The 23241-nt window shown below is 45.5% G+C and overlaps 2 protein-coding genes across 2 annotated transcripts in view; both read left to right on the forward strand.

Moving 5' to 3' along the window:
• Positions 1-19367: 19367 nt before the first annotated feature.
• On the forward strand, positions 19368-21916 carry LOC133625023 (spidroin-2-like). Its single transcript, XM_061991478.1, has 2 exons — positions 19368-19487; positions 19598-21916. The coding sequence occupies exons 1-2, from the start codon at positions 19368-19370 to the stop codon at positions 21914-21916; spliced, it is 2439 nt and encodes an 812-aa protein (XP_061847462.1).
• MMS22L (MMS22 like, DNA repair protein) overlaps positions 21783-23241 on the forward strand; it is a 107531-nt gene continuing 106072 nt past the window's right edge. Inside the window, exon 1 of the mRNA XM_061989708.1 lies at positions 21783-21853. The gene's annotated coding sequence lies outside the window, so the exon portion shown is untranslated. The remainder of the gene's footprint in view (positions 21854-23241) is intronic.

Below are 23241 nucleotides of genomic sequence, written 5' to 3' on the forward strand. Positions count from 1 at the left end.
TCTCCAGGCTCAACAGCCCCAGATCCCTCAGCCCTTCCTCATAGGAGACATGCTCCTAATCCTCTCCTTGTTTGGTAGCCAACCTCTAAAACCTCTCCAGTACCTCAATGTCCTACAGAGAGGGGCCCGGAACTGGACACAGGATTCGAGGTGCCATCTCACCAAAGCCGAGTCTAGGGGAAGGATCTACCTCCTTGCTCTGGTGACAGTGTTCCTGATCCAGGCCGGGTTGCCCTTGGCTTTCTTGGCCACCTGGGCACACTGCTGGCTCATGTTCAGCTGCTGCCAACCAGGCACAGGTCCCTCTGTGCCTGGCAGCTTTCCAGCCACTCCTCCCCAAGCCTGTAGCACTGCTGGGGGTTGCTGTGGGCCAAGGGTAGGACCCAGCACTTTACCTTATTGAAATGCATGGCACTGGCCTTGGCCCAGCCATCCAGCCTGTCTAGATCTCTCTGAAAAGCTTCCCTATCCTGAAACAGATCAACACTTCCACACAGCTTGGTGTCATCTGCAAACTTACCACCGCTGCACTCCATCCCCTCATCCAGATCACTATTAAAGATGTTAAACAGGAGCGGTCCCAGCACTGAGCCCTGGGAGACACCACTCCTGACCAGCTGCCAATTGGATTTAACTCCATTGACCACAACTCTTTGGTTAAAGTTAAGTATATGGAAAATATAAAGTATATAAAAATCTTCAGCCTTTTGAAATAAGGGACAGAGTACAATCATAGTCATGGAATAATATCATCGTTCAGCCAAATGAATCACGCAGAGGGTAATACTGAAGGGAGTCAGAGCTCTCTAGAAAACAACAATGTAATCAACTATAAACAAACACATAGCACACCTATATATATGTGTACTTCCCATATATTCCACTATGTACAGACACTTGGGAAAAATGTGGTCTTGCTGCTTTTTTTCCAAGAATGTAGAAGTGAGTGTGGGTCAGTCCCCACAACATACACAAGCTGCAACTTGCAAGTTGCTCTTCAGTTTCTTCTTCCTGCTCCAGTACTGACTTCCACCAACTCTGTATTGAATACAGAAACTTCAGGCTTGACATAACCATATAAACTTCCCAGAGTAATAGCAAAGACCTTTAAGGAACAGCCTTGGGAACTTCTACATCAGGTTTCAAGTCTGCTCCAGCTGTTATGGTATTAAGACCACTGAGAATTTAATAAGCCATGCTTCAATCCCAACTATTTACTTTTCTGCACAAGATTTCATTATCTGGATTTATAGAACCATATCACACATTTGGGCTAATGATACTCCAGAATTAAAACTCAAACTGGGTTTAAATATTTCCCATTAGAACAAGCTTTGCAGACTTTGTTTTTCCCCACCTATTGTTCCTTTTGATTGAGAAAACACAGACTTTGACAGGCTAAAGTGGTTATTTATTTCTCAGCATTGAAGCATCTCAAACAGGTAAAATCCTAACACAGATTAAAACACTCATGGTTGTCACCTTCCAGTATATCTGACCTCCAAGCTCACAGCAAGAAATGAGGATGGAAGAAGCAGATAAAAACAACAACACTCAAAGTAATTGTAGCAAGAATGCAACCTTAAGATTTCTGAAGTCATAACATCAAAATTATTTCTAATAATTGGAAAGGTTAAAAGGCATAAGATGGAAAACAACAGAAAGCTTAGATTTTATTAAGCACCACAGATTCTCCACTGAAGTCTAAATTGTACTAAGACTTTTAAAAGTAGAGAAAAATTGAAATGTCTCCAAAGAAATAAACATTTATTAGTTAATCACTTTCACTGATAAGATGAAATAAGTAAGGCACATTTGCCAAGAGCTTGAGCTTCAGTTATTTTGTTCTCTAACTAGAAAGATGACAGTCTTTTCTTTATAGAATAAACAGAATTAGGGTAAAAGCTTCAGTCAAACACAACTGCCAACAGTCAGAAGAAGAAAAGATATTGCAAGAATAATCACAGAAAATGCTCAAGTTTGTAAGAGAGCTATTTGTTTCTTGGAAAATTAATGTCAACATATAGCATGTAACATACTTCCACAAAACAACTTGTAACTGCCTGTGCTAAGTGAAGAAGGGAGCTGCTGTAGAGAGTTTAGTGCAGGGCCACCAAGATGATGAAAGGAGTGGAGCATCTCCCTTATGATGAAAGGCTGAGGGAGCTGGGGCTCTTTAGTTGGGAGGAGACTGAGGGGTGACCTCATGAATGTATAAAATACATAAATGGCAGGTGTTAGGAGGATGGAGCCAGGCTGTTCTCAGGGATGGCCAATGATAGGACAAGGGACAACAGGTACAAGCTGGAACACAAGAAGTTCCAAAGAAACACAAGGAAGAATTTCTTCAGTATGAGGGTGAGGGAGCACTGGCAGGGGCTGCCCAGATGGGCTGTGGAGTCTCCTTCTCTGGAGACATTCAAACCCACCTGGACGAGTTCCTGTGTGACCTACTCTAGGTGGTCCTGCTCTGGCAGGGGGTTGCACTGGATGAGCTTTTGAGATGCCTTCCATCCCTATAAGATTGTGCAATTCTGGGATTCCATGAATCTGGAATACGAATAGGTCTTGCACGTAAAGTTTTTTTACTCACCAAAAAATCAACATATACATGTTATCAGAGGATCTGATTTTAAATAAACAATTTTTTTCTGCCTAATTTTTGTAGGGTTATATTGTAGGCAGTGCCTGTGTAGTTACCTGTATAATTAATTACAGCACTCTTTATCTCTGAACCATTAACTTCTGTGACCTGATCTAGCTGGACCTGATTTTAGCAAGGGGATTGGACTAGATGATCTCTTAAAGGTCCCTTCCAATCCCTACCTTTCTATGAATACAAAATAAAGCTCAACATTTTAATGTGGTTCTGCATTTGGATCCAGTGGCATGTATTTTTATGTGTAGAGTATCAGTCTCTTTGATGGATCAGAACTGGTGCATGAATTTCAATTCTAGGTGACTGGTAAATTTCTCTACAAGGTTATCAGACTGGTGTATTTAGATTCAGGCAAAGCAGCAGATGTTTTGTGTTAGTTCAGTGGCTATTCATGAGCAGATATAAGAGGTACCAGAGGAGTTGTTATCAAAGATGATTCTAATAAAATACTACTACCAACTGTCAACGTTTTACTATTTATCACTTCGTGTTCCCAGACATATTTCAATTTGTTTTCTTTTCCTAGATTAAGAAAACTGATGACACAGAGATAATGTGAAATGACATAATTTTAGCTGAAAAATCTAAAGATTTCTAAAGCAATAAGAAAGAAACCTGATGCTTTTAGAAAGCACACAAAATGTTCACCCAGCAATAATTTCCGATTTTGTTTGCCATTAATTCTGAAGAACTGAGGGAAAAGAATGGATTATTTGGAGCTAGGAAAGCGAATAATCCATTGTAAAACAGTTATTTGAGGAAAAAAAAGAGATAAAACAGGGAATGCTATAAACCATAAAATAATAGAGAAGAACAGAGGAGGGTAAGGAAATAGGAGTCCAGGGTATACGGTGCAGTTTTCCAGAAGCAGCTGTTACAGCTTTCAATAAGAAGCTGTTACTCCTAGAAGCCTGGCACTTGACCTGATTCTTCAGGATATAGATCAGATTTCTCTGAATGAGAAATAATGAATATATTTAAATGAGTTTAAATGAAGGAAATATGATTCTATGAAATACCATACCTTTACTAAGACACTAAACTTAGCAGCACTGTTTGTAGACTCTGAGAGAACAAAAAGCTCCTTGGACCAAAAACTATTGTTCCTTTGGGCACGGTTTCCTGAAAAATTAGTACTGTTGTCTTGCTCATCTGCTCTTGACTATTTCCAGTAATCAGTTCTGTCTAAGATTTGGGTAAAGGTCTCAAAGGTATAACATTCCTACAGAGTTTGTGATAGCAGGCAGTTGGAAAGGGTGTCTGCTGACTAAAAAAATTAAGTGAATACAACTTTTACTTAGCAGTGCAGAATCCTCTCTCTCAAATTGATTCTCTCTTGTGTAATAAGGGATGAGTTTATCCTGCAGCCTGTGTATTACTCAATTAAAATATCAATTCACCAACACAAACCCATAGGAAATAAGGGTGCATTTAGCCTTACAGAATTATTTCTTAAACCAAAGATTTCTAATTCAAAGTATACAAACAGACCAGTGTGCTGCTCTTTCCCCTCCCTCTGTCTTTCTGGCATACAGCAAGACACTTTCTTTTCTATCTCCTTTGCCCAAGGGAGGCAGAATCTGGCATTCCTGCTCAGTATCAAGAATCTGGCATTCCTCCTCAGTACCAAAAAGCCCAATACCTACCAGCTCCCCTTCCCCAATCACCTTCCTAAGACTACTGAACAAACTGGTTGCTAAAACTGGCTGCAAGGAAACAGAGATGTGATCACACTTGGGGATTTATGTAGAACTTAGTGTTGCCCTTCTGCCCTGGGAGCATACTGAGTACCTCTCCCAAAACATACCAGACACCTCCAAAGATGAAGGCAGTGCTCAGTGCCACCATTTTTCAACTCTAGATTTTTAACAGATATTAAGGAGAAATGAGGATGCAGTGGCCTCACTGAGTAAGTACATGCAGGAACCTACATTTCAGTGTCCATGGAAATTAAGATCCATGAGTTTTAGGCACACGTAGATTAAAGCAGAATTGAGAGCATTCATTTCCTGGGTTATTTTCTATAATTTAAGCACTGAACTGCCACAAGTCTCATTTTAATCACCAAGAAAGGCAATCCTGTCCTCATTACTCTTGACCATCAGGAATCATACACATAAACAAAAGACAGCATTGTATCTTCTACTCTGGCTAACATCCTGCCCAAAAGTGCTGGGAATAGCTAGAGAAATGTGCAATGTGTAAGGAAATGTGCATTCTGCCACTATGCCACACTATTTTCTTTGTATTAGGAAGTTAATCATCTGTCCTTTGAATCAGATATTAGGTATAAGAGACAGGTGCTTTAAGAACATTTGAATGGGATCAGATTGGAAGTCCAACTGGTTCAATATCCTGCATGAGACAGCATCTGTAACAGCAATCCAAGGAGAGGAAGAGAAGAAAGTATCAAATTGACCATATTTCTTTCCCTGGCATATTCTCCCACTAGTCAGTATTTCTGTTTGTGTAAGACTTGAGGTTATCTTCATAACATTTTTCATAAGAAGCTTATGCTGATGATGACTCATAGGGTCCAGAAAGGCATAAGTCCTACACTTCTCTTTAAATAAGTGACCCGTCTGTACCATCTGAAGGATAGAACAGATGAGCAGATACACCAAAACATGTTCATGAACAAAGCTTTGTTAAGATGTTAACTACCACAGCTTGGAAGTATGACAGGCAGAAGTCCAAACTCAGCAATTAGAAAAGAGGTCAGACATTCTTCCATTTATTCCCCACTAAGTTACTTTTGTGGAGGGAAAAAAAGAAAGGAAAGAAAAAAGAATTTTCCTAAGAGTTAGATTTACCTCTATCTACATTTCACTGGATCTTCCTAGAAGACATTACAGAGTCCTGTACGTAGGTTGAAAGCAGCAGTTCGGAGAACATGGTTGTTAACAACAGATGGATCACATCACTTCCCTTATTACTACAACTTAATGATGCAGAATTGAAACAGAAAAATTCTCCTAGCAGACCACTGTATGACACTAAACCTTCCACAATTAACTTATAGCTCTATTAACTTATAGCTCTTATTATAGCCCTATTATTCGTAGCTAGCAACAGGACAAGGGGTGACAGGATGAAGCTGGAACACAAAAAGTTCCACTAAAACATAAGAAAAAACTATTTCACTGTGAGGTGAGGGAGCCCTGGCACAGGCTGCCCAGGGAGGGTGTGGATTCTCCCTCCTGGGATGTCTTCAAGACCCACCTGGACATGTTCCTATGCGACCTGATCTAGGTGACCCTGCTTCTGCAGGGGGGTTGGACTGGATGATCTCTAAAGGTCCCTTCCAACCTTAACATTCTATGATTCTATGATTAACAATCTTCACATTTGAGCTGGAATAAGAGCAAGATTATAAACAGCATTAATCTGAGTGAAATAGGAGACTACTTTGGTTTCCCGACTAAAAACACTTTGACAAGCATTAACGTTTTAAACCCTGAGTCCCCAAAATCTACTATTCAAAACTAGTATGGGGAGAGAATGCAGTTCATGTTTGCAGCAGAGTAGAAGACATCCCACAAATTTGTTCAGATCAAAGTGATCAAGTGTTCAGATCAAGCAGAAACAGAAGCAGTATTTTGTCAGTACAAATGGGAGACCATAGTGTCTTTGCACTTCAAATATGACATAATCGGCTTAATTGACCCTCGTTTAGGGTTAAGAAAAATCTTCTGGGTTAATTACCATATTGTTTACTTATATTCATAGAATGGTAGGGGTTGGAAGTGACCTCAAAAGGTCATTTAGTCCAATGTCCCTGCAGAAGCAGGGTCACCTAGATCAGGTCAAATAGGAACGTGTCCAGGTGGGTCTTGAAGACCTCCAAGGAAGGAGACTCCACAACCCCTCTGGGCAGCCTGGGCCAGGGCTCCCTCACCTCAACAGGGAAATAGTTTTTTCTTATATTTAAAGGGAACTTTTTGTGTTCCAGCTTCATCCCATTACCCCTTGAGGTCCTCCTCATGAGTCTCTCCTCCAGACTAAACAGCCCCAGTTCCCGCAGCCTTTCCTCATATGAAAGATGCTCCAGTCCCCTGATCATCTTGGTGGCCCTGTGCTGGCCTCTCTCCAGCACTTCCCTGTCCCTCTTGAGCTGAGGAGCCCCAGACTGGACACAGTACTCCAAATGAGGCCTCAGTAGGGCAGAGTAGAGGGGGAGCAGAACCTCCCTTGACCTGCTGCCCACACTCTTCTTGATGCATCCCAGGCTGCCATTGGCTTCTTGCCCACGAGGGCACATTGCTGGCTCATGGTCAGTTTATTATCAACCAGCACTCCCAGGTCTCTCTCTGCAGAGCTGCTCTCCAGCAGGTCACCCCCAGCCTGTCCTGGTGCATGGGGTTGTTCCTCCCCAGCTGCAGGACTCTGCACTTGTCCTTGTTGAACCTCAGGAGGTTCCTCTGTGCCCAACTCTGCAGCCGGTCGAGATCCCGCTGAATGGCAGCACAGCCTCTGGGGAATCAGCCAGTGCTCCCAGTTTGGTGCCAGCAGGGAACTTGCTTAGTTTACACTCTGTCCCTTCATCCAGGTTGTTGATGAAGATGTTGAATTCAGTGATATTACTTTGGGTAGACCCTAGATAGTGTCTTTTCACTTCAAATATGACATCATCAGCTTAACTGACCCTCATTTAAGGTTAGGAAAAATCTTCTAAATTAATTATCATACTGTTTACTTATAATGGACAGATGGCTTTTGTGCAGCTATGATTATCAAGTATAGCTAGCTAATGTTGGTACTAATAATAGCTTGGTTTAAGAAGTATTAAGATACTGTATTGATTTCAAGAGGACTATATCTCTGTGCCAATATAAAAGAGATTCAATTAGTAAAGATGACTGGCAACATTTATCTAAAAATGCTCCCTGCTTTGCTGTGAATACCTGAAGGTATATATTGACAAGATCAAAATACTTTTACTGAAAAGATCTAGATCAAAATATTCAAAAGTAATGAAAACCAGGATTTCTTAAACTTTAGAAACAAGACCCAGCTTCCAGAAAATAAAGGTTCAGAAACCCTGGTCACTTCAACTTATTCTCAAATAGCATCTGCAGAATTTGAAGACAAAAAAACCCCAACTTCTATTTTCTAAAAATACTAAAATAAATTTCTTTTCAGTGAATTTGCCAGATTTTCATGATAAATTCCAGTTCTATTTTGCCACAAGCATGGCAAATTTTGGTGGTCTGTCTGTTTACTGCACAAAACAGAGGTGTGCTCTATCGCTAAATACCTAGAGAGTGGAATGGCAGCTGAACACTAACATTTATGCTCTTTTCAAAGTCTCTCAATCAGTTTCCTTCTGGCTTTCTTATGATATCATATCTTCCACTAAAAAAAATTAAATCCAACTTAAATAGGATAAAACCTCCTCCAGGTGAAGTCAAAACAATTTTCATCATTTCAACCAACAACACTGTCTCTAGTGCTGATTATCAAATCAAAACAAGACCTGTTTTCATTCTATTAATACAGGAACAATGCACTCTCAAATACCTGATTACACAAATGTCTGCCCCAATGAGCAGCTGGTCAGCACACTGGAATAAAACCATTCATATTTTTCATGAATTTAAATGATCAGAGCTTAGAGTTTGTTTGCCTTTTTTTGCCAAGAACCGTATTTGCTCACGCACCAGAACAAGTGACTATGTGAGAGCTTTTCCTATCAAAGAGCAAGGGCGAGGTGTGTGAGCTCTGCTCCCTTGGTGAAACACAAGTACCATTCATTCAATGCACCTTTAAAAATGCATTCATTTTCCAAAAGGAATACTGATAAGTCAGAAGCATTGCCTCAGTCCTTTCTCTAAGATGGGCTACCACAGTCTCCTGGAACTTTCAGCTTGTAACTGCACCCAGTGTTGAATTGAGATAAGTTCTTTTTTTCATTTCATCCACAAAGGTTGTTCTTAGCTTGGCTGGGCAGACACTTTCCTGGGTGAAAAACTGGTCAAGTCCAAAGAGTCATGGTCAATGGAGTTAAATCCAGTTGGTGGCCAGTCAGAAGTGGTGTCCCCCAGGGCTCAGTGCTGGGGACACTCCTGTTTAACATCTTTAATAATGATCTGCATGAGGGGATAGAGTGCAGCCTTGGTAAGTTTGCAGATGATACCAAGCTGGGTGGAAATGTTGACCTGCTTGAGGGCAGGGAAGATTTACAGAGAGATCTAGACAGGCTGGATGGCTGGGTCAACAACCCCCAGCAGTGCTACAGGCTTGAGGAGGAGCGGCTGGAAAGCTGCCAGGCACAGAGGGACCTGGCAGTGTTGGTTGGCAGCAGTTGAACATGAGCCAGCAGTGTGCCCAGGTGGCCAAGAAGGCCAAGGGCATCTTGGCCTGGATCAGGAACAGTGTTGTCAGCAGGAGCAGGGAGATGATCATTCCCCTGGACTCAGCTTTGGTGAGCCTGAACCTCAGATCTTGTGACCAGTTTTGTGCCTCTCTGTACAAGAAGGACACTGAGGTGCTGGAGAGGATCCAGAGGCAGCTACCAAGCTAGGAAAGGATTTGGAGCACATCCCCTATGAGGAAGGGCTGAGGGATCTGGGGCTGTTGAGCCTGGAGAAAAGAAGGCTCAGGGGAGATCTTCTTGGTCTCTACAGCTACCTGAAAGGAAGCTGTAGCGAGGCGGGGATGGGTCTGTTCTCCCTAGGAACAAGCAATAGAACAAGAGGAAACAGCCTCAAGTTGCAGCAGGGGAGGTTCAGGCTGGATGTGAGGAGGGATTTCTTTGCTGCAAGGGTTGTCAGGCATTGGCAGGGGCTGCCCAGGGAGGTGCTGGAGTCCCTGTCCCTGGAGGGGTTTCAGAGCCGGGTGGATGTTGCACTGAGGGAAATGGTCTAGAGGTTGGTAGGGCTGGGACAAAGGCTGCACTCCTTGAGCTTTAAGGTCTCTTCCAGCTGAAACCATTCTATGATTCTATATACTGAATGCCACATCAGTCTGAGCAAAGGATAAATGAGAATATCTTTGGAGTGTTGTTTTATTGGATAAGGATGACTAAAAGTGGTTAGATCTAAACAGAATTATAGCACAATTTTACAGCTTTTATCAACCTACTGGAAACTATTAGATCTAATCTGTCATACAACACCTTTGTACAATTTTCATTTTTCAAAACTGACAGTTACCATCTTTTGGTAAGTACTGTTAAATCTATTAGAATATATCACACACAATTAGATATAATTCATTACTTATGGCCACTAATTAATTAAAGACAGTTTTCAAAACTATTTTCATGATAATGTGTTTTCATTTCTGGAGTTTTAGGTTAGAATGAGACAGCTGTCAATTTATTCTCACTATTCTTTATTTCCACTGCTCCATGCTTAAACTTCACATCAGACTGACAACAAGGGACGTTTAATGTACTTCTAAGTCATATAAGCACACCTGGGAAATTACAGTACAAATTATCAGGAAATCATAGAATCACAGAATGGTAGGGGATGGAAGGGACCTTTAGAGATCATTTAGTCCAATCTCCATGCTAAAGTAGGAAATCTCTATAAAAAAATAGATTTCCTTGCAGTTCTGTGTATGTGTGTTTACTAAAAACACAGTAGGCAAAATGAAGGCATTTTACAAACAGAAAATTACTCCAGTGGCAGACAGACAAACTTCTCTCTTGCCAGGAAGAAATTTGCCTCTGGAGATTTCATATGTGGCCATCAGACACTATCATCACCTTCCTATCTTATCAAACTTTTCTTTTCAGAAAGGATAGTCCAGCTTATATTCAGATCACAATATGGACATCTAGAGATAGGATCATAACAGTAGCATTCCCTTCAGTTATCACACAGAGCTAGTCCTTTGAATAGATATCAGATAGGAAGTACAAAGCTCCTCCTTTTTTTCTCCATGATAGACACTTCAGAATAGTTCCTTTGTACAGTTATGTTAAAGTTTGCTACTTTGAACTCTTCAGCCAAAATGTCTGTTTCAGCCCTATTTAAGTGGTTGCTGTCAACGCAAAGATTACATCATTTTACCACCTAAATTTTAGAAATCAGGTATCCAGGGCATCAGCAAAATGAAGGTTAAGTTTATTTATTTTGTCAAAGGCTTTGAGATCAACTGATGAAAAGTGGTACATGTATACAATGTCTTAATGTACTGTCTAAAAGCTCATTTTCAGACAACCTGTACTGATTTCTATACACATTTTTTAAGCATTGTTTTTTACTGGTTCCTATTATATTTTGGAATCCCTTTCAAGAGAAAGGTCTTCCTTTCTTCACAGAATCACAGAATCTTAAGGGTTGTAAGGGACCTCAAAAGATCATCCAGTCCAATCCCCCTGTCAGAGCAGTTTTTCTCTAGGGGAATAAAAAATCAAATCCAACAAACCCAATAGGAAAGAGTTTTACAGTTTTAGTATAGTTAGCTAAAAACTAGTTTGATGACACACAGTTAGGACAACTTCATCTCACATGTTGAAATAAGGATTGTGATTGATGGATGAAGAAAACCTTCAGGGCTATACAATTGGGTTGTGACTAAGTTCTAAGAAACAAAGCACTGGACAAGGGGATTGAGTGCACCCTCAAGAAGTCTGCAAATGACACCAAGCTGGATGGGTGCATAGACCTGCTTGAGGGCAGGAAGGCTCTTCAGAGGAATCTGGATAGGCTGTATCAATGAGCTGAGGCCGACTGTACCAGGCTTAAAAAGGCCAAGTGTTGGATCCTGCACTTGGGTCACAATAACCCCAGGCAATGCTAAAGGCTTCGGGCAGAGGGGCTGGAAAGCTGCCCAGACTTAGGGGATGATGATCTCTAGAGGTCCCTTCCAACTCCTAACATTCTGTGATTCTGTGATTCTATAATAGGATGAGAGAAAATGGCCATAAAGTAGCACATCAAGAAGAGTGTGGGCAGCAGGTCATGGGCAGCAGCTCCCCCTCTACTCTGCCCTGCGGAGGCCTCATCTGGAGTCCTGTGTCCAGTTCTGGGCTCCTCAGCTCAAGAGGGACAGGGAAGTGCTGGAGAGAGGCCAGCACAGGGCCACCAAGATGATCAGGGGACTGGAACATCTTTCATATGAGGAAATGCTGCGGGAACTGGGGCTGTTTAGTCTGGAGGAGACTGAAGGGGGATCTCATTAACATTTATAAATATCTAAAGGGTGGGTGTCAGGAGGTTGGGACATCCCTCTTTTCTATAGTAGCTAGCAACAGGACAAGGGGTGATGGAAAGAAGCTGGAACACAAAAAGTTCCATTGAAACTTAAGGAAAAACTATGTTAGTGTTGAGGTGAGGGATCTCTGGCCCAGGCTACACAGGAAGCGTGTGGAGGCTCCTTCTTGGGAGGTTTTCAAACCTGCCTTCACATGTTCCTGTGTGACCTGATCTAGGTGAACCTGCTTCTGCAGCGGGGTTGGACGAGATGATCTCTAAAGGTCCCTTCCAATCCCTACCATTCTTTGACTCTATGACAGGAAAAGTTTTCAGGGACATCGTCACTCTTTAACTGTTGTCAATTCATGTATCAACATAACAAGAGTCTTAAGGAGGGATGCTCTCAGGATAGGAAAGGGCTTCCTGAGCTTCAAACAAAACATGAGGAAAGTATGAAAAGAATGGCTGAAAAAATTGCAAGTAAGCAATGAAAGCTGCAGTTTAATGAGGATATGATTCTATATGAATGTAGCTTCTTGAGTGAGACTCAGTACAGAAAGCGTGTGTAGATGATGAGACAGAAGAGAAGCCAGCTGGAAACAGCGAGAAGCTTTTGTGGGATGTTTGCAAAAAAAGCCCAAACTGTGTTAATAGTATGAATATAGAATCAGTATTCTACTTCATACAATATATCCACAGGTTTATATACAGGTTAGAATCCTTAATATCAAGACAATTGTATGAAATTCTACTGACTAGAATGCATATGATCTACTTGAGAAATATTTCCTGGAAAGCATTAGTGAATGCAAATTCATTTGAGATTTGTGTCACATACTCTGATTACTCTCATTATTGTCATTCCATTGGCATGTATCTTTCAATGGAGAAACAGAGGAATTAGGAATTCAAAACATTAACGAAAACTCTCTACTTTCTATATTTGTTTCTTTAGGTTAACCTTATTCTTTGTCAATCAAGTTAAAACAATGACTCAAAAGGGAGATATCTTGGCATATGTAGCCATTATTCCTTCTACAATGTGCTACTCCCACTGGTTTTCATGGGAATTATGCATATGAAAGGACTGCATTATTAGGCTAGATCACAGAATCATAGAATCATAGAATGGTAGGGTTGGAAGGGACCTTTAGAGATCATCTAGTCCAACCCCCCTGCAGAAGGAGGGTCAACCTAGATCAGGTCGCATAGGAACATGTCTTGAAGACCTGCAAGGAAGGAGCCTCCACACCCTCCCTGGGCAGCCTGTGCCAGGGCTCCCTCACTGAAACACTGAAACAGTTTTTTCTTATGTTTAAGTGGAACTTTTTGTGTTCCAGCTTCATCCCATCACCCCTTGTCCTGTTACTAGATACTATAGAGAAAAAAGGGATGTCCCAACCTCCTGACACCCACCATTTAGATATTTATAAATGTTAATGAGATTCCCCCTCAGTCTCCTCTTCTCCAGACTAAACAGCCCCAGTTCCTGCAGCCTTTCCTCACATGAAAGATGTTCCAGTCCCCTGATCATCTTGGTGACCCTGTGCTGGACTCTCTCCAGGACTTCCCTGTCCCTCTTGAGCTGAGGAGCCCAAGAGGATTAGGAGATGAGGAGAAGATGTTTGGACATACTTAACTCATCATACCACTTCAGAACCTAGTATTTATAATGGTACTTGTGTCTGGAAGACGATAAATAAAATCACAACACATGACTCTCGGAAACATATTGTGGGTGGACTTTTCTTAACTTTTTATTAGAGACAGCACTAAAATTGAACCGAGTTAAAACCCTTTGGGTTTTTTGACAGAAGAATAAATACAGCAATATTAATCAGATCACTCAAAAAACCTTGCAACATTGCTAAATATAGAAAGTTACAAGCCAGTAAGAGGACAACAAAAGGGGTATATTCCAAACATACAAATTAGATGCCTGTGTAATCACATAATGGTCCTTAAAATTTTCTTTGGTAGCCACTGTGTCTTCATGACCAGATCACATTAACCCTGATCCCCTGAAAACATCACAAATCATCTTTAATTCTTCAGACACATGACTCCTTCATTTTGGCTTTGGAACTGTAGTTCTCCTCCCATGTCATGACAACTAAGAGTATGAACTGTCTTCCTGTGATCTACAAATGTTATTGGGCTCTTCCTTCCTCAGAGCTAAAATTTAATTGATCTCCATTTTAACAGATTGGGTAGACAACAATTTACACTCACTTTTTACCTAAAACACTCTTGGTCATTGCTGCATAGTTAACTCTAGACCTTATTTCTGGTTGCCACTAACACCTTTGCCACGTTCATTAAAAAGTTTTCTCATCTGACTGTTCTAGTGCCTCAAACACAAAATTATCCGATCTGGCTGGGGTTGTGTGGAAAAAAAATGAGTTTAACTTCTTCTGGACACCTAAGCTCCTCTACAACAGAGGTATAGGTTAAATATTGACTCTTCAATAGTGCTTCTACACCTTGAAACAATCCTCTGAAGACTGATCACTTCAGACATTCTTTTCAGTATGATGGCTTACATCCAGACAGCACTAATCAGGTCAGTCACTGGTATGTACCATGAGAGTTAAGGCTATTGGATACTATATCCATAAAGACTCCTGCTTGGAGCATAAACCTTTGAATTACAAACCCTTGAATTAAAAACCTATTCAAACACATGTTGCTTCTTTTTGTACTGTATTAGATTGTATCCTGGAATAACAGATGTCATTGCACCACCAACGTGTAAGTCATATTGTTAAGAGAAAACGATAGAAGCAACAAACTACTTTTCATTAAATGAAAACACAGAACTTCCATGGCAGTTGGAATACCATGCTTAAGTCTGGAGCAGTGCATTTCAAGGAAAAAAAGGTAATTGGGTGAGGAGGAGAACAAGAAGAAAGAAGAACTGATCGACAGAAGAAGAAATAATGATTTAAATCATAAGAAAAATAAAGAAAAAAGACATTTTTAATATATATATATAAAATATAAAATGAGGGCTGATGAAGAATATGGTGAAAATATGACTAAGAATCTCCAGTATGTTAAATTTCCTATAACCACTGTGCAAAAAACAGTAGGTTCAAGTAATTTACTTTCAGCAAGTTACGATCAGAAAGCTGGAAAAACTTTCTAATGGGAACACTACGGAATAGATAACTTGAGTGAGTAATCATATCCTTGCAAAGGCAGGCAGGTGTTCATTTAAAAAGATCCTAATTTTGAAGAAAGGGGTAGGAGAGTGAGCAGGATGCCCTGGAGTACTTTCCAACTGCTGAAGTTACTGAAGAAGCGTAGCTCTGTAGTACCAATGATACCATGTTACAGTGCTACTTGCTGCGGGACTTTGACTTGGATTGAAAGTCCTGTTCTGCAAAAGACTCAATCAATTTCTTCATGGAGACAATTAGGTGGATTCTGATACAATCTTCTCACTATGGATCACCTAGCTACATTGATCTAATCCACAGCTTCTTTATTCAACAGGTTAACCACAATTACTTTTGGGATTGGCCTATACATGAACATGTTGTCCAATCACAGAAACAGAGAATCTCAAGGGTTGGAAGGGACCTCAAAAGACCATCCAGTGCAACCTCCTGCCAGAGCAGGACCACCTAGAGTAGGTCACACAGGAACTCATCCAGATGAGTTTGGAAAGTCTCCAGAGAAGGAGGCTCCACAGCCCATCTGGGCAGCCCCTTCCAGTGCTCCCTCACCTCAACAGGGAAGAAGTTTTCCCTTCTGTTTCTTTCACAGTATATAGCACTTCTGTTTGCTAAGTAGAATGACTTAGTAACTTGTCCCATGGCCTTAAGACCAGACAACAGTAGCATCAACTATGAGTTAACACAGAATTCTAGATGTAGTCTTTGCTGATAATTTTCTAAAGGAATTAGCTTCAAAATGTTTTGCTTCTAAAATCTAGATGTACTCAAAATCCTCACTTCTATATCCATATGTTACTATTAAGCTGGTATCTGTAGTGGCTTAGTTTTTTAAACTTGAGCCTCAAACTTTTCTTGCTAGATGGTTTTTAACAATTAGAAGCACAACCTTGTCAACAGTGCACAACACTATGTTTATTTCAGAGCAGCTTTTGGAGAGTTAACACAAAATAAGCAAACAACCTTCTCTAGTCAGATTATTTTATTTCCAATGAAAATAGATGATTGTTATAATGTTAGAACCCAGAACAAACACAGAGCTGCCAGTCTGACTAGCAACTAAGCATGGGAAAAGTTACAATTTCCAACTTCAATCTTCATGGCTTTTATTCCATAATAAGCAGCATTTAGAAGTAGGAAAGTTATATAACCATGCATATTCCCTGCATTTAAATAACTTAACACCAGAAGAGATGATCCAAAGAAAAAAAAAGATGCAGCCTGCATTATGATTCACCTTTTGGATGGTGAAAACTAAACTGGTAGAAAAGCATGTTTTCCAAAACGTGTACGCAGCAAAGAGTGTCATAGCTGTAACAGGCACAACAGCAATACAGCAAGCATCAGGTGTCCCCAAAGTTCTAGCTGCCATTCAAAACATTGTAATATGTCAGACAAACACCTGTGCTTCAGATAAAATCCTCCAAAATACATCTAATGTCTCCTATAGATGGTTGCTCTCTAATAGTACACCCGTTATTGCCCTTTACACAACGTTTAAAAAGAGGCACAAAATGTCACTCCACCTCCATCCCCCCCGCTTCCCGATCAGCAGAGCTGCCAAAAACAAGGTTCCAAAGTGAAATGAGCCCCGGGCTGCCCCCTTGGGCTGTCCCCAAAGTACTCACCACGGCGGGCTAGTTTTGAAGACTTTCTTCCCCTCCCCCTGCACCTACGCACAATGAGGGAGAACGGAGAGCAGTTTCAGCGTTACATTTGAACTTCCCTGCTTTTGTTAGCATGAGTCACCACCTTAACATTATCTCAACTGTAGACTTTTATCTGTGAATATCTAAGCCCTGTCTTGTGGAAAACTAATTACTGAGCCACTGAGAGGCTTCATAATGTCCTGCATTTAAGTCCTGAAGATCATACATAATGCATAGGAAGCAGTCTCTGCACTCTGATTACAGAACACTGTCATTAAGAGAGCAAATTAAAGATGTGAATAATTCACTGGCTGAGCTTATTGTCAGTGCTGCATTGTGAAATTAGAATTTCTAATAAGTACTGCAATTTTTTTAACCCAATTAACACAGAGAACATCTTGAGTCTGATTAGTACAATAAAAATTATTACCTTATTCTTTTGCTTCACAACAGCCAAATTAAATACTGTACTTAATTATGCACCATTCATTGCTTCTGTGCTAGAAATAATAATAATAATAAAACCTCACTATCCCTTTAATAAGACTTCCAATATTTAGGGTGCAACCAAAAAGAAAAGCATACGAATCTCCAGCACAATTTCTTATCACAAAGTTACTGGTTTGGGGTTTTTTTTGACTTTGAAAACAGGTTTTAGTATCAGTATTTGACCATGATGTCACTGCTGAAGTCTCCTCTGGAAACAAAAACGTATTTGGAAAAAAAAACCCCACATAAAACAACCCCTTCTGAACAAGCTCTGAATATATATTGTGGATTAACTTTCTCTCCTTTGATGTGAAGACAGAGAAAAAAAAACCCCACTACTGACTGACTTGAAACAGAATATACAAATATACAAACACAGAAATATACAAATACATACATTTTTATATATTACACATATATGTTGTTTCAGAAAAGATGCTTAGGAAATATACTACGAAAAAGCAGGAGCTGGATCAGCTCTCTTACCTCAGTTCCCTCTTGGCATGGGATAGATAACATCCTTTCATCCTAGAAAGGAGAAAAGTCCAATTCAACATCCAGCGTGTTGATTTTCCCCCACACGGTGCCTGCTGCCATGTTAAATAAAGAAAATGATCACTGAGGATGCAGCTTTTGTCTCCAAATATTTTGATACTGCCTTTAATGTCAAGGAGTCCAGGAACCTTAGCACATCTGGCAGCAGACGCCACTGGGTGCAAGTGCTGCAATGGGATTTTTCCTCAACCTTATTGCATTCCCAGCTCCTTTTTCTTTCCCATCGTGGGGAAGTTTAATCATAGAGCATGGGTGGAGGAAAAAAAAAGACAAGAAAAAAGCATTTCAATCACAAGCTTTTCTTAGGTTTGTCCTAGAGACAGAGACTGCAGCAACCACCTTGCATCTTTGTCTAGTTATTTTAGCATGTGCATGCAAAAGGGGAGGGAAAAAAAAAAGGCTGAAAATTATTCAGGCATAATGCAATAGCCATAAAGAGAGACAAAAAGACAGAGAGGAAGAGAAAGAGAGGGGAAAAGAAAGAGGGAGAGAGAGGGAGGGAGAGAGGAAACAGAGAGGGAGAGGGGGCTGTCAGTGCAGATAAATCTGCATATGGAAATCAGGGTTATCCTGGGTACAGTTTTATTTAACCATGATGTACTGTTTTTTTAATTAGACAGGAATTTAAAGAAGGAAATGAGAGATTCTTACAGACATAGAAGCAAACGAAGCATTTTTAATCACAAGAGAGTTTTCACAGCAAGCTGTGGCAGCAACTGCCAAACTTTTTATAGCAACTTTCTTGTTAGAAGAAAAGTTTCATGCACTGCTGCTAATTTACACCCAAAAAAACCCACCCGAGGCAAAACTGGAAAAGCATTCATTTTTAAATTAAAGCAAACCTAAGGCAATACAAAAGACCCAGAAAAAAGACCCAGAAGCTGCTAGGTGCTCAGTATGCATTTTAAGCAAAGTTAAGTCACAGATTTTAGGACCTTCTCCTTGGCCCCTGTTCTGCGGTTACTGTCATACCCAAGGAAAGTGCTTCAATAAGAGAAAAGGGTGATACCCAGCCTGTGTTTCAAACATACAAAACATAATTTCCCATGCTTGTTGAGAATTGTCCTGAGATGGGCAAAGAATCTGACACGCATGAGAAGGTTCAATCAGGTCTGTAAAAGACCGGGACCTCTTGCTCATGCCTGTGAGGGAACATAGGGATGAGGGAACTGAGGAAGCTGAAGGGAAGGCAAATGAGGTTCAGGTACAGGCTAGATGAGAAGGAAGCCAAAGAAACATAGGGGATAGTTGAAGTGCAATGAGGAAGCAGCAGCCTGACCTAGGGCACTTACTAGCAGTAAGGATGGCTCAGGTGAGAGGTGGACAGAAAGCACTTGTGGTGGCCGGCCAGGCAAGGGACCCCTAGCAAAGCGGTGAAAGCTGAGGGCTTTTAGGGGCACTGGGACGAGCTGCTGGAGTGCTGTGGGCTTGGGGGGAAGAGAGGGATAAGTGGATGCCAGGAAACTCATTGAAACAGCAATTAGTAGGCAAGTGAGCATGCTAGGAACTACCAGGAACTGGGAAGCATGGGCATAGCACGGGTAAGAGGAGGAATGAGGTGGGCTCGGAAGGAGCAGATGCTGGTAGCGAGCAGGAGGCTAAAAGGCAGGAGTTCACGCCAAGAGAAGCGCAGTGGGGCATCCAGGCAGGCGGGAGGGACATGCCCGGGACTGCGCGGACCTGCGCCATGGCCCAACGGAGGCCGACGACACACACCAGCGGAACGCGGGCAGCAACCGCAACGCAGTTGACGGGGCGAGCCCGACCGACCTCGCTGAGGGGAGCGGCCGGGGCCAGGAGAGAGCAGGCGGGGCCAGGAGAGAGCGGGCGGGGCCAGGATAGAGCGGGCGGGGCCAGGAGAGAGCGGGCGGGGCCAGGAGAGAGCAGGAGGGGCCAGGAGAGAGCGGGCGGGGCCAGGATAGAGCGGGCGGGGCCAGGATAGAGCGGGCGGGGCCAGGAGAGAGCGGGCGGGGCCAGGATAGAGCGGGCGGGGCCAAGAGAGAGCAGGAGGGGCCAGGAGAGAGCGGGCGGGGCCAGGATAGAGCGGGCGGGGCCAAGAGAGAGCGGGCGGGGCCAAGAGAGAGCAGGAGGGGCCAGGAGAGAGCAGGAGGGGCCAGGAGAGAGAGGGCGGGGCCAGAAGGGAGAGGGCGGGGCCAGGAGAGAGCGGGCGGGGCCAGGAGGGAGTGGGCGGGGCCATCAGAGAGAGGGCGGGGCCAGGAGAGAGCGGGCGGGGCCAGGAGAGAGCAGGAGGGGCCAGGAGAGAGCGGGCGGGGCCAGGACAGAGCGGGCGGGGCCAGGAGAGAGCAGGAGGGGCCATCAGAGAGCGGGCGGGGCCAGGAGGGAGCGGGCGGGGCCAGGAGAGAGAGGGCGGGGCCAGGAGAGAGCGGGCGGGGCCAGGAGAGAGCGGGCGGGGCCAGGACAGAGCGGGCGGGGCCAGGAGAGAGCGGGCGGGGCCAGGAGAGAGCGGGCGGGGCCAGGACAGAGCGGGCGGGGCCAGGAGCGGGCGGGGCCAGGAATGAGCGGGCGGGGCCAGGAGAGAGCGGGCGGGGCCAGGAGAGAGCGGGCGGGGCCAGGAGAGAGCGGGCGGGGCCAGGAGAGACAAGGTGGGGCCAGGAGGGAGAAGGCGGGGCCAGGAGAGAGCGGGCGGGGCCAGGGTACATCGGGCGGGGCCAGGATAGAGCGGGCGGGGCCAGGAGAGAGCGGGCGGGGCCATCAGAGAGAGGGCGGGGCCAGGAGAGAGCAGGCGGGGCCAAGAGAGAGCGGGCGGGGCCAGGACAGAGAGAGGGCGGGGCCAGGAGAGAGCGGGCGGGGCCAGGAGAGAGCGGGCGGGGCCATCAGAGAGAGGGCGGGGCCAGGAGAGAGCGGGCGGGGCCAGGAGGGAGCAGGCTGGGCCAGGAGAGAGCGGGCGGGGCCAGGAGAGAGCGGGCGGGGCCAGGAGAGAGAGGGCGGGGCCAGGAGAGAGCGGGCGGGGCCAGGAGAGAGCGGGCGGGGCCAGGAGAGAGCGGGCGGGGCCAGGGTACATCGGGCGGGGCCAGGATAGAGCGGGCGGGGCCAGGAGAGAGCGGGCGGGGCCATCAGAGAGAGGGCGGGGCCAGGAGAGAGCAGGCGGGGCCAAGAGAGAGCGGGCGGGGCCAGGACAGAGAGAGGGCGGGGCCAGGAGAGAGCGGGCGGGGCCAGGAGAGAGCGGGCGGGGCCATCAGAGAGAGGGCGGGGCCAGGAGAGAGCGGGGGGGCCAGGAGGGAGCAGGCTGGGCCAGGAGAGAGCGGGCGGGGCCAGGAGAGAGCGGGCGGGGCCAGGAGAGAGAGGGCGGGGCCAGGAGAGAGCGGGCGGGGCCAGGAGAGAGCGGGCGGGGCCAGGAGAGAGAGGGCGGGGCCAGGAGAGAGCGGGCGGGGCCAGGAGAGAGCGGGCGGGGCCATCAGAGAGAGGGCGGGGCCAGGAGAGAGCGGGCGGGGCCAGGAGGGAGCGGGCGGGGCCAGGAGAGACAAGGTGGGGCCAGGAGGGAGAGGGCGGGGCCAGGAGAGAGTGGGCGGGGCCATCAGAGAGAGGGCGGGGCCAGGAGAGAGCGGGCGGGGCCAGGAGAGAGCGGGCGGGGCCAGGAGAGAGCGGGCGGGGCCAGGAAGGAGAAGGCGGGGCCAGGAGAGAGCGGGCGGGGCCAGGAGAGAGCGGGCGGGGCCAGGAAGGAGAAGGCGGGGCCAGGAGAGAGCGGGCGGGGCCAGGAGAGAGCGGGCGGGGCCAGGAGAGAGCGGGCGGGGCCAGGAGAGAGCGGGCGGGGCCAGGAAGGAGAAGGCGGGGCCAGGAGAGAGCGGGCGGGGCCAGGGTACATCGGGCGGGGCCAGGAGACAGCGGGCGGGGCCAGGAGGGAGCGGGCGGGGCCAGGAGAGAGCGGGCGGGGCCAGGCGGGAGCAGGCGGGAGCAGGCTGGGCCAGGCGGGGCCAGGCGGGAGCAGGCGGGAGCAGGCGGGGCCAGGCGGGAGCAGGCGGGCACGGCGCGGCACGGGAAGCTGAGGGGAGCGGCGGCGCCGGGGGAAGGCGGAGGGGCGGTGGGGGAAGGCGGAGCGGCCGGCGGCCAATTGGCGCCTCGGCGCTTGCGCAGTGCCGGCGGAACGGCGGCGCGCGGGACGCACGGAAAAGCGGCCGGGCGCGGAAGGGCAGCGGCGGCCCTGCCAGCGCGCAGGTACTCCACCGCCCCGCGTTCACCATCCCTCTGGGCCTTTCCCATTCCTTCCCTGTGCTGTAGCTGGGCTGACGCGTCTCCATGGCCCGTCCCGGCCTCTTCAGGGCGAGGGGAACGGTGCTGGGCCGGAGGCGCTGCGGGGTGGGGGCCGGGGTCTTGGTCGTGGCAGATCCGCAGCGAGTGTGTGGTTCGGTGGTTGTTCTCCTGGCTGAGCTGCTGCTGCCGGTGGCTCTTGTCGCCGCTCGACAGCTCCCGCCCGCGGGTTGCAGCAGCCCGGGGCGCTGTGCAGCATGGCTGCCCGAGAAGGTTGTGGCGCTTCAAGTCGGGGGTGTAATAAGACAAATGCTGAGTTGTCTTGTGAGTTGCGACCGAGAAGAGCTGCCCCATTTGTACTCTGTTCGCACCCCTCGCCTCCCCCAGTGTTATTTTCATATCCTGAATTGAACAGACTTCCCTTAGAAACTACTTTTCTTGTGATTTAGAGCGTTCCCTTTAGCTGTCATTCACCCACTGAAGAGTTGCGCTGCTGCTGCACAGCCGGCTGCGCTGCAGGAATGTGATTGAAGGAGGGGAAAGTAGGACAGAAACTGCTTTCTTTTCTTTCTTGAGCTCATGTTTTTTTCATCAAGTCCCTAATGCCAATCTCTAGCCACGTTTTAAACTACTTTCCATAAGATGGTGTCAAAAGCTGCCAGCAATTAAATTGAAAACATAGAGTTTTACTTGTTTTGCATGTTCTTCTCCTTCTCTACTCTGCCCTGCTGAGGCCTCATTTGGAGTACTGTGTCCAGTTCTGGGCTCCTCAGCTCAAGAGGGACAGGGAAGTGCTGGAGAGAGGCCAGCACAGGGCCACCAAGTTGATCAGGGGAATGGAACATCTTCCATATGAGGAAAGGCTGCAGGAACTGGGGCTGTTTAGTCTAGAAAGAGGAGATTGAGAGAGATCTTATTAATGTTTAAAAATATCTAAAGGGTGGATGTCAGGAGGTTGAGACATTCCTCTTTTCTTTTATAGCTAGTGATAGGACAAGGGATAATGGAAAGAAGCTGGAACACAAAAATTCCATTGAAATGTAAGGGAAAAACTATTTCACTGTTCAGGTGAGGGAGCCCTGGCCCAGGCTGCCCAGGGAGGGTGTGGAGGCTCCTTCCTTGGAGGTCTTCAAGACCCGTCTGGACACATTCCTGTGTGACCTGATCTAGGTTGACCTGCTTCTGCAGGGGGATTGGACTGGATGATGTCTAAAGGTCCCTTCCAACCCCACCATTCTATGATTCTATGTTGTTGTATATTGTATGCATGTTGTTATAGAACTCTAGCACCCGTTGCCTAGTTCTACTCTGTCAGTGTAGAGTAAAAAATATTAATTCACTAGTGTTAAGTATGC

This window comes from Colius striatus, chromosome 2 (assembly GCF_028858725.1).
Source record: "Colius striatus isolate bColStr4 chromosome 2, bColStr4.1.hap1, whole genome shotgun sequence".
Classification (NCBI taxonomy): Eukaryota; Metazoa; Chordata; class Aves; order Coliiformes; family Coliidae; genus Colius; species Colius striatus.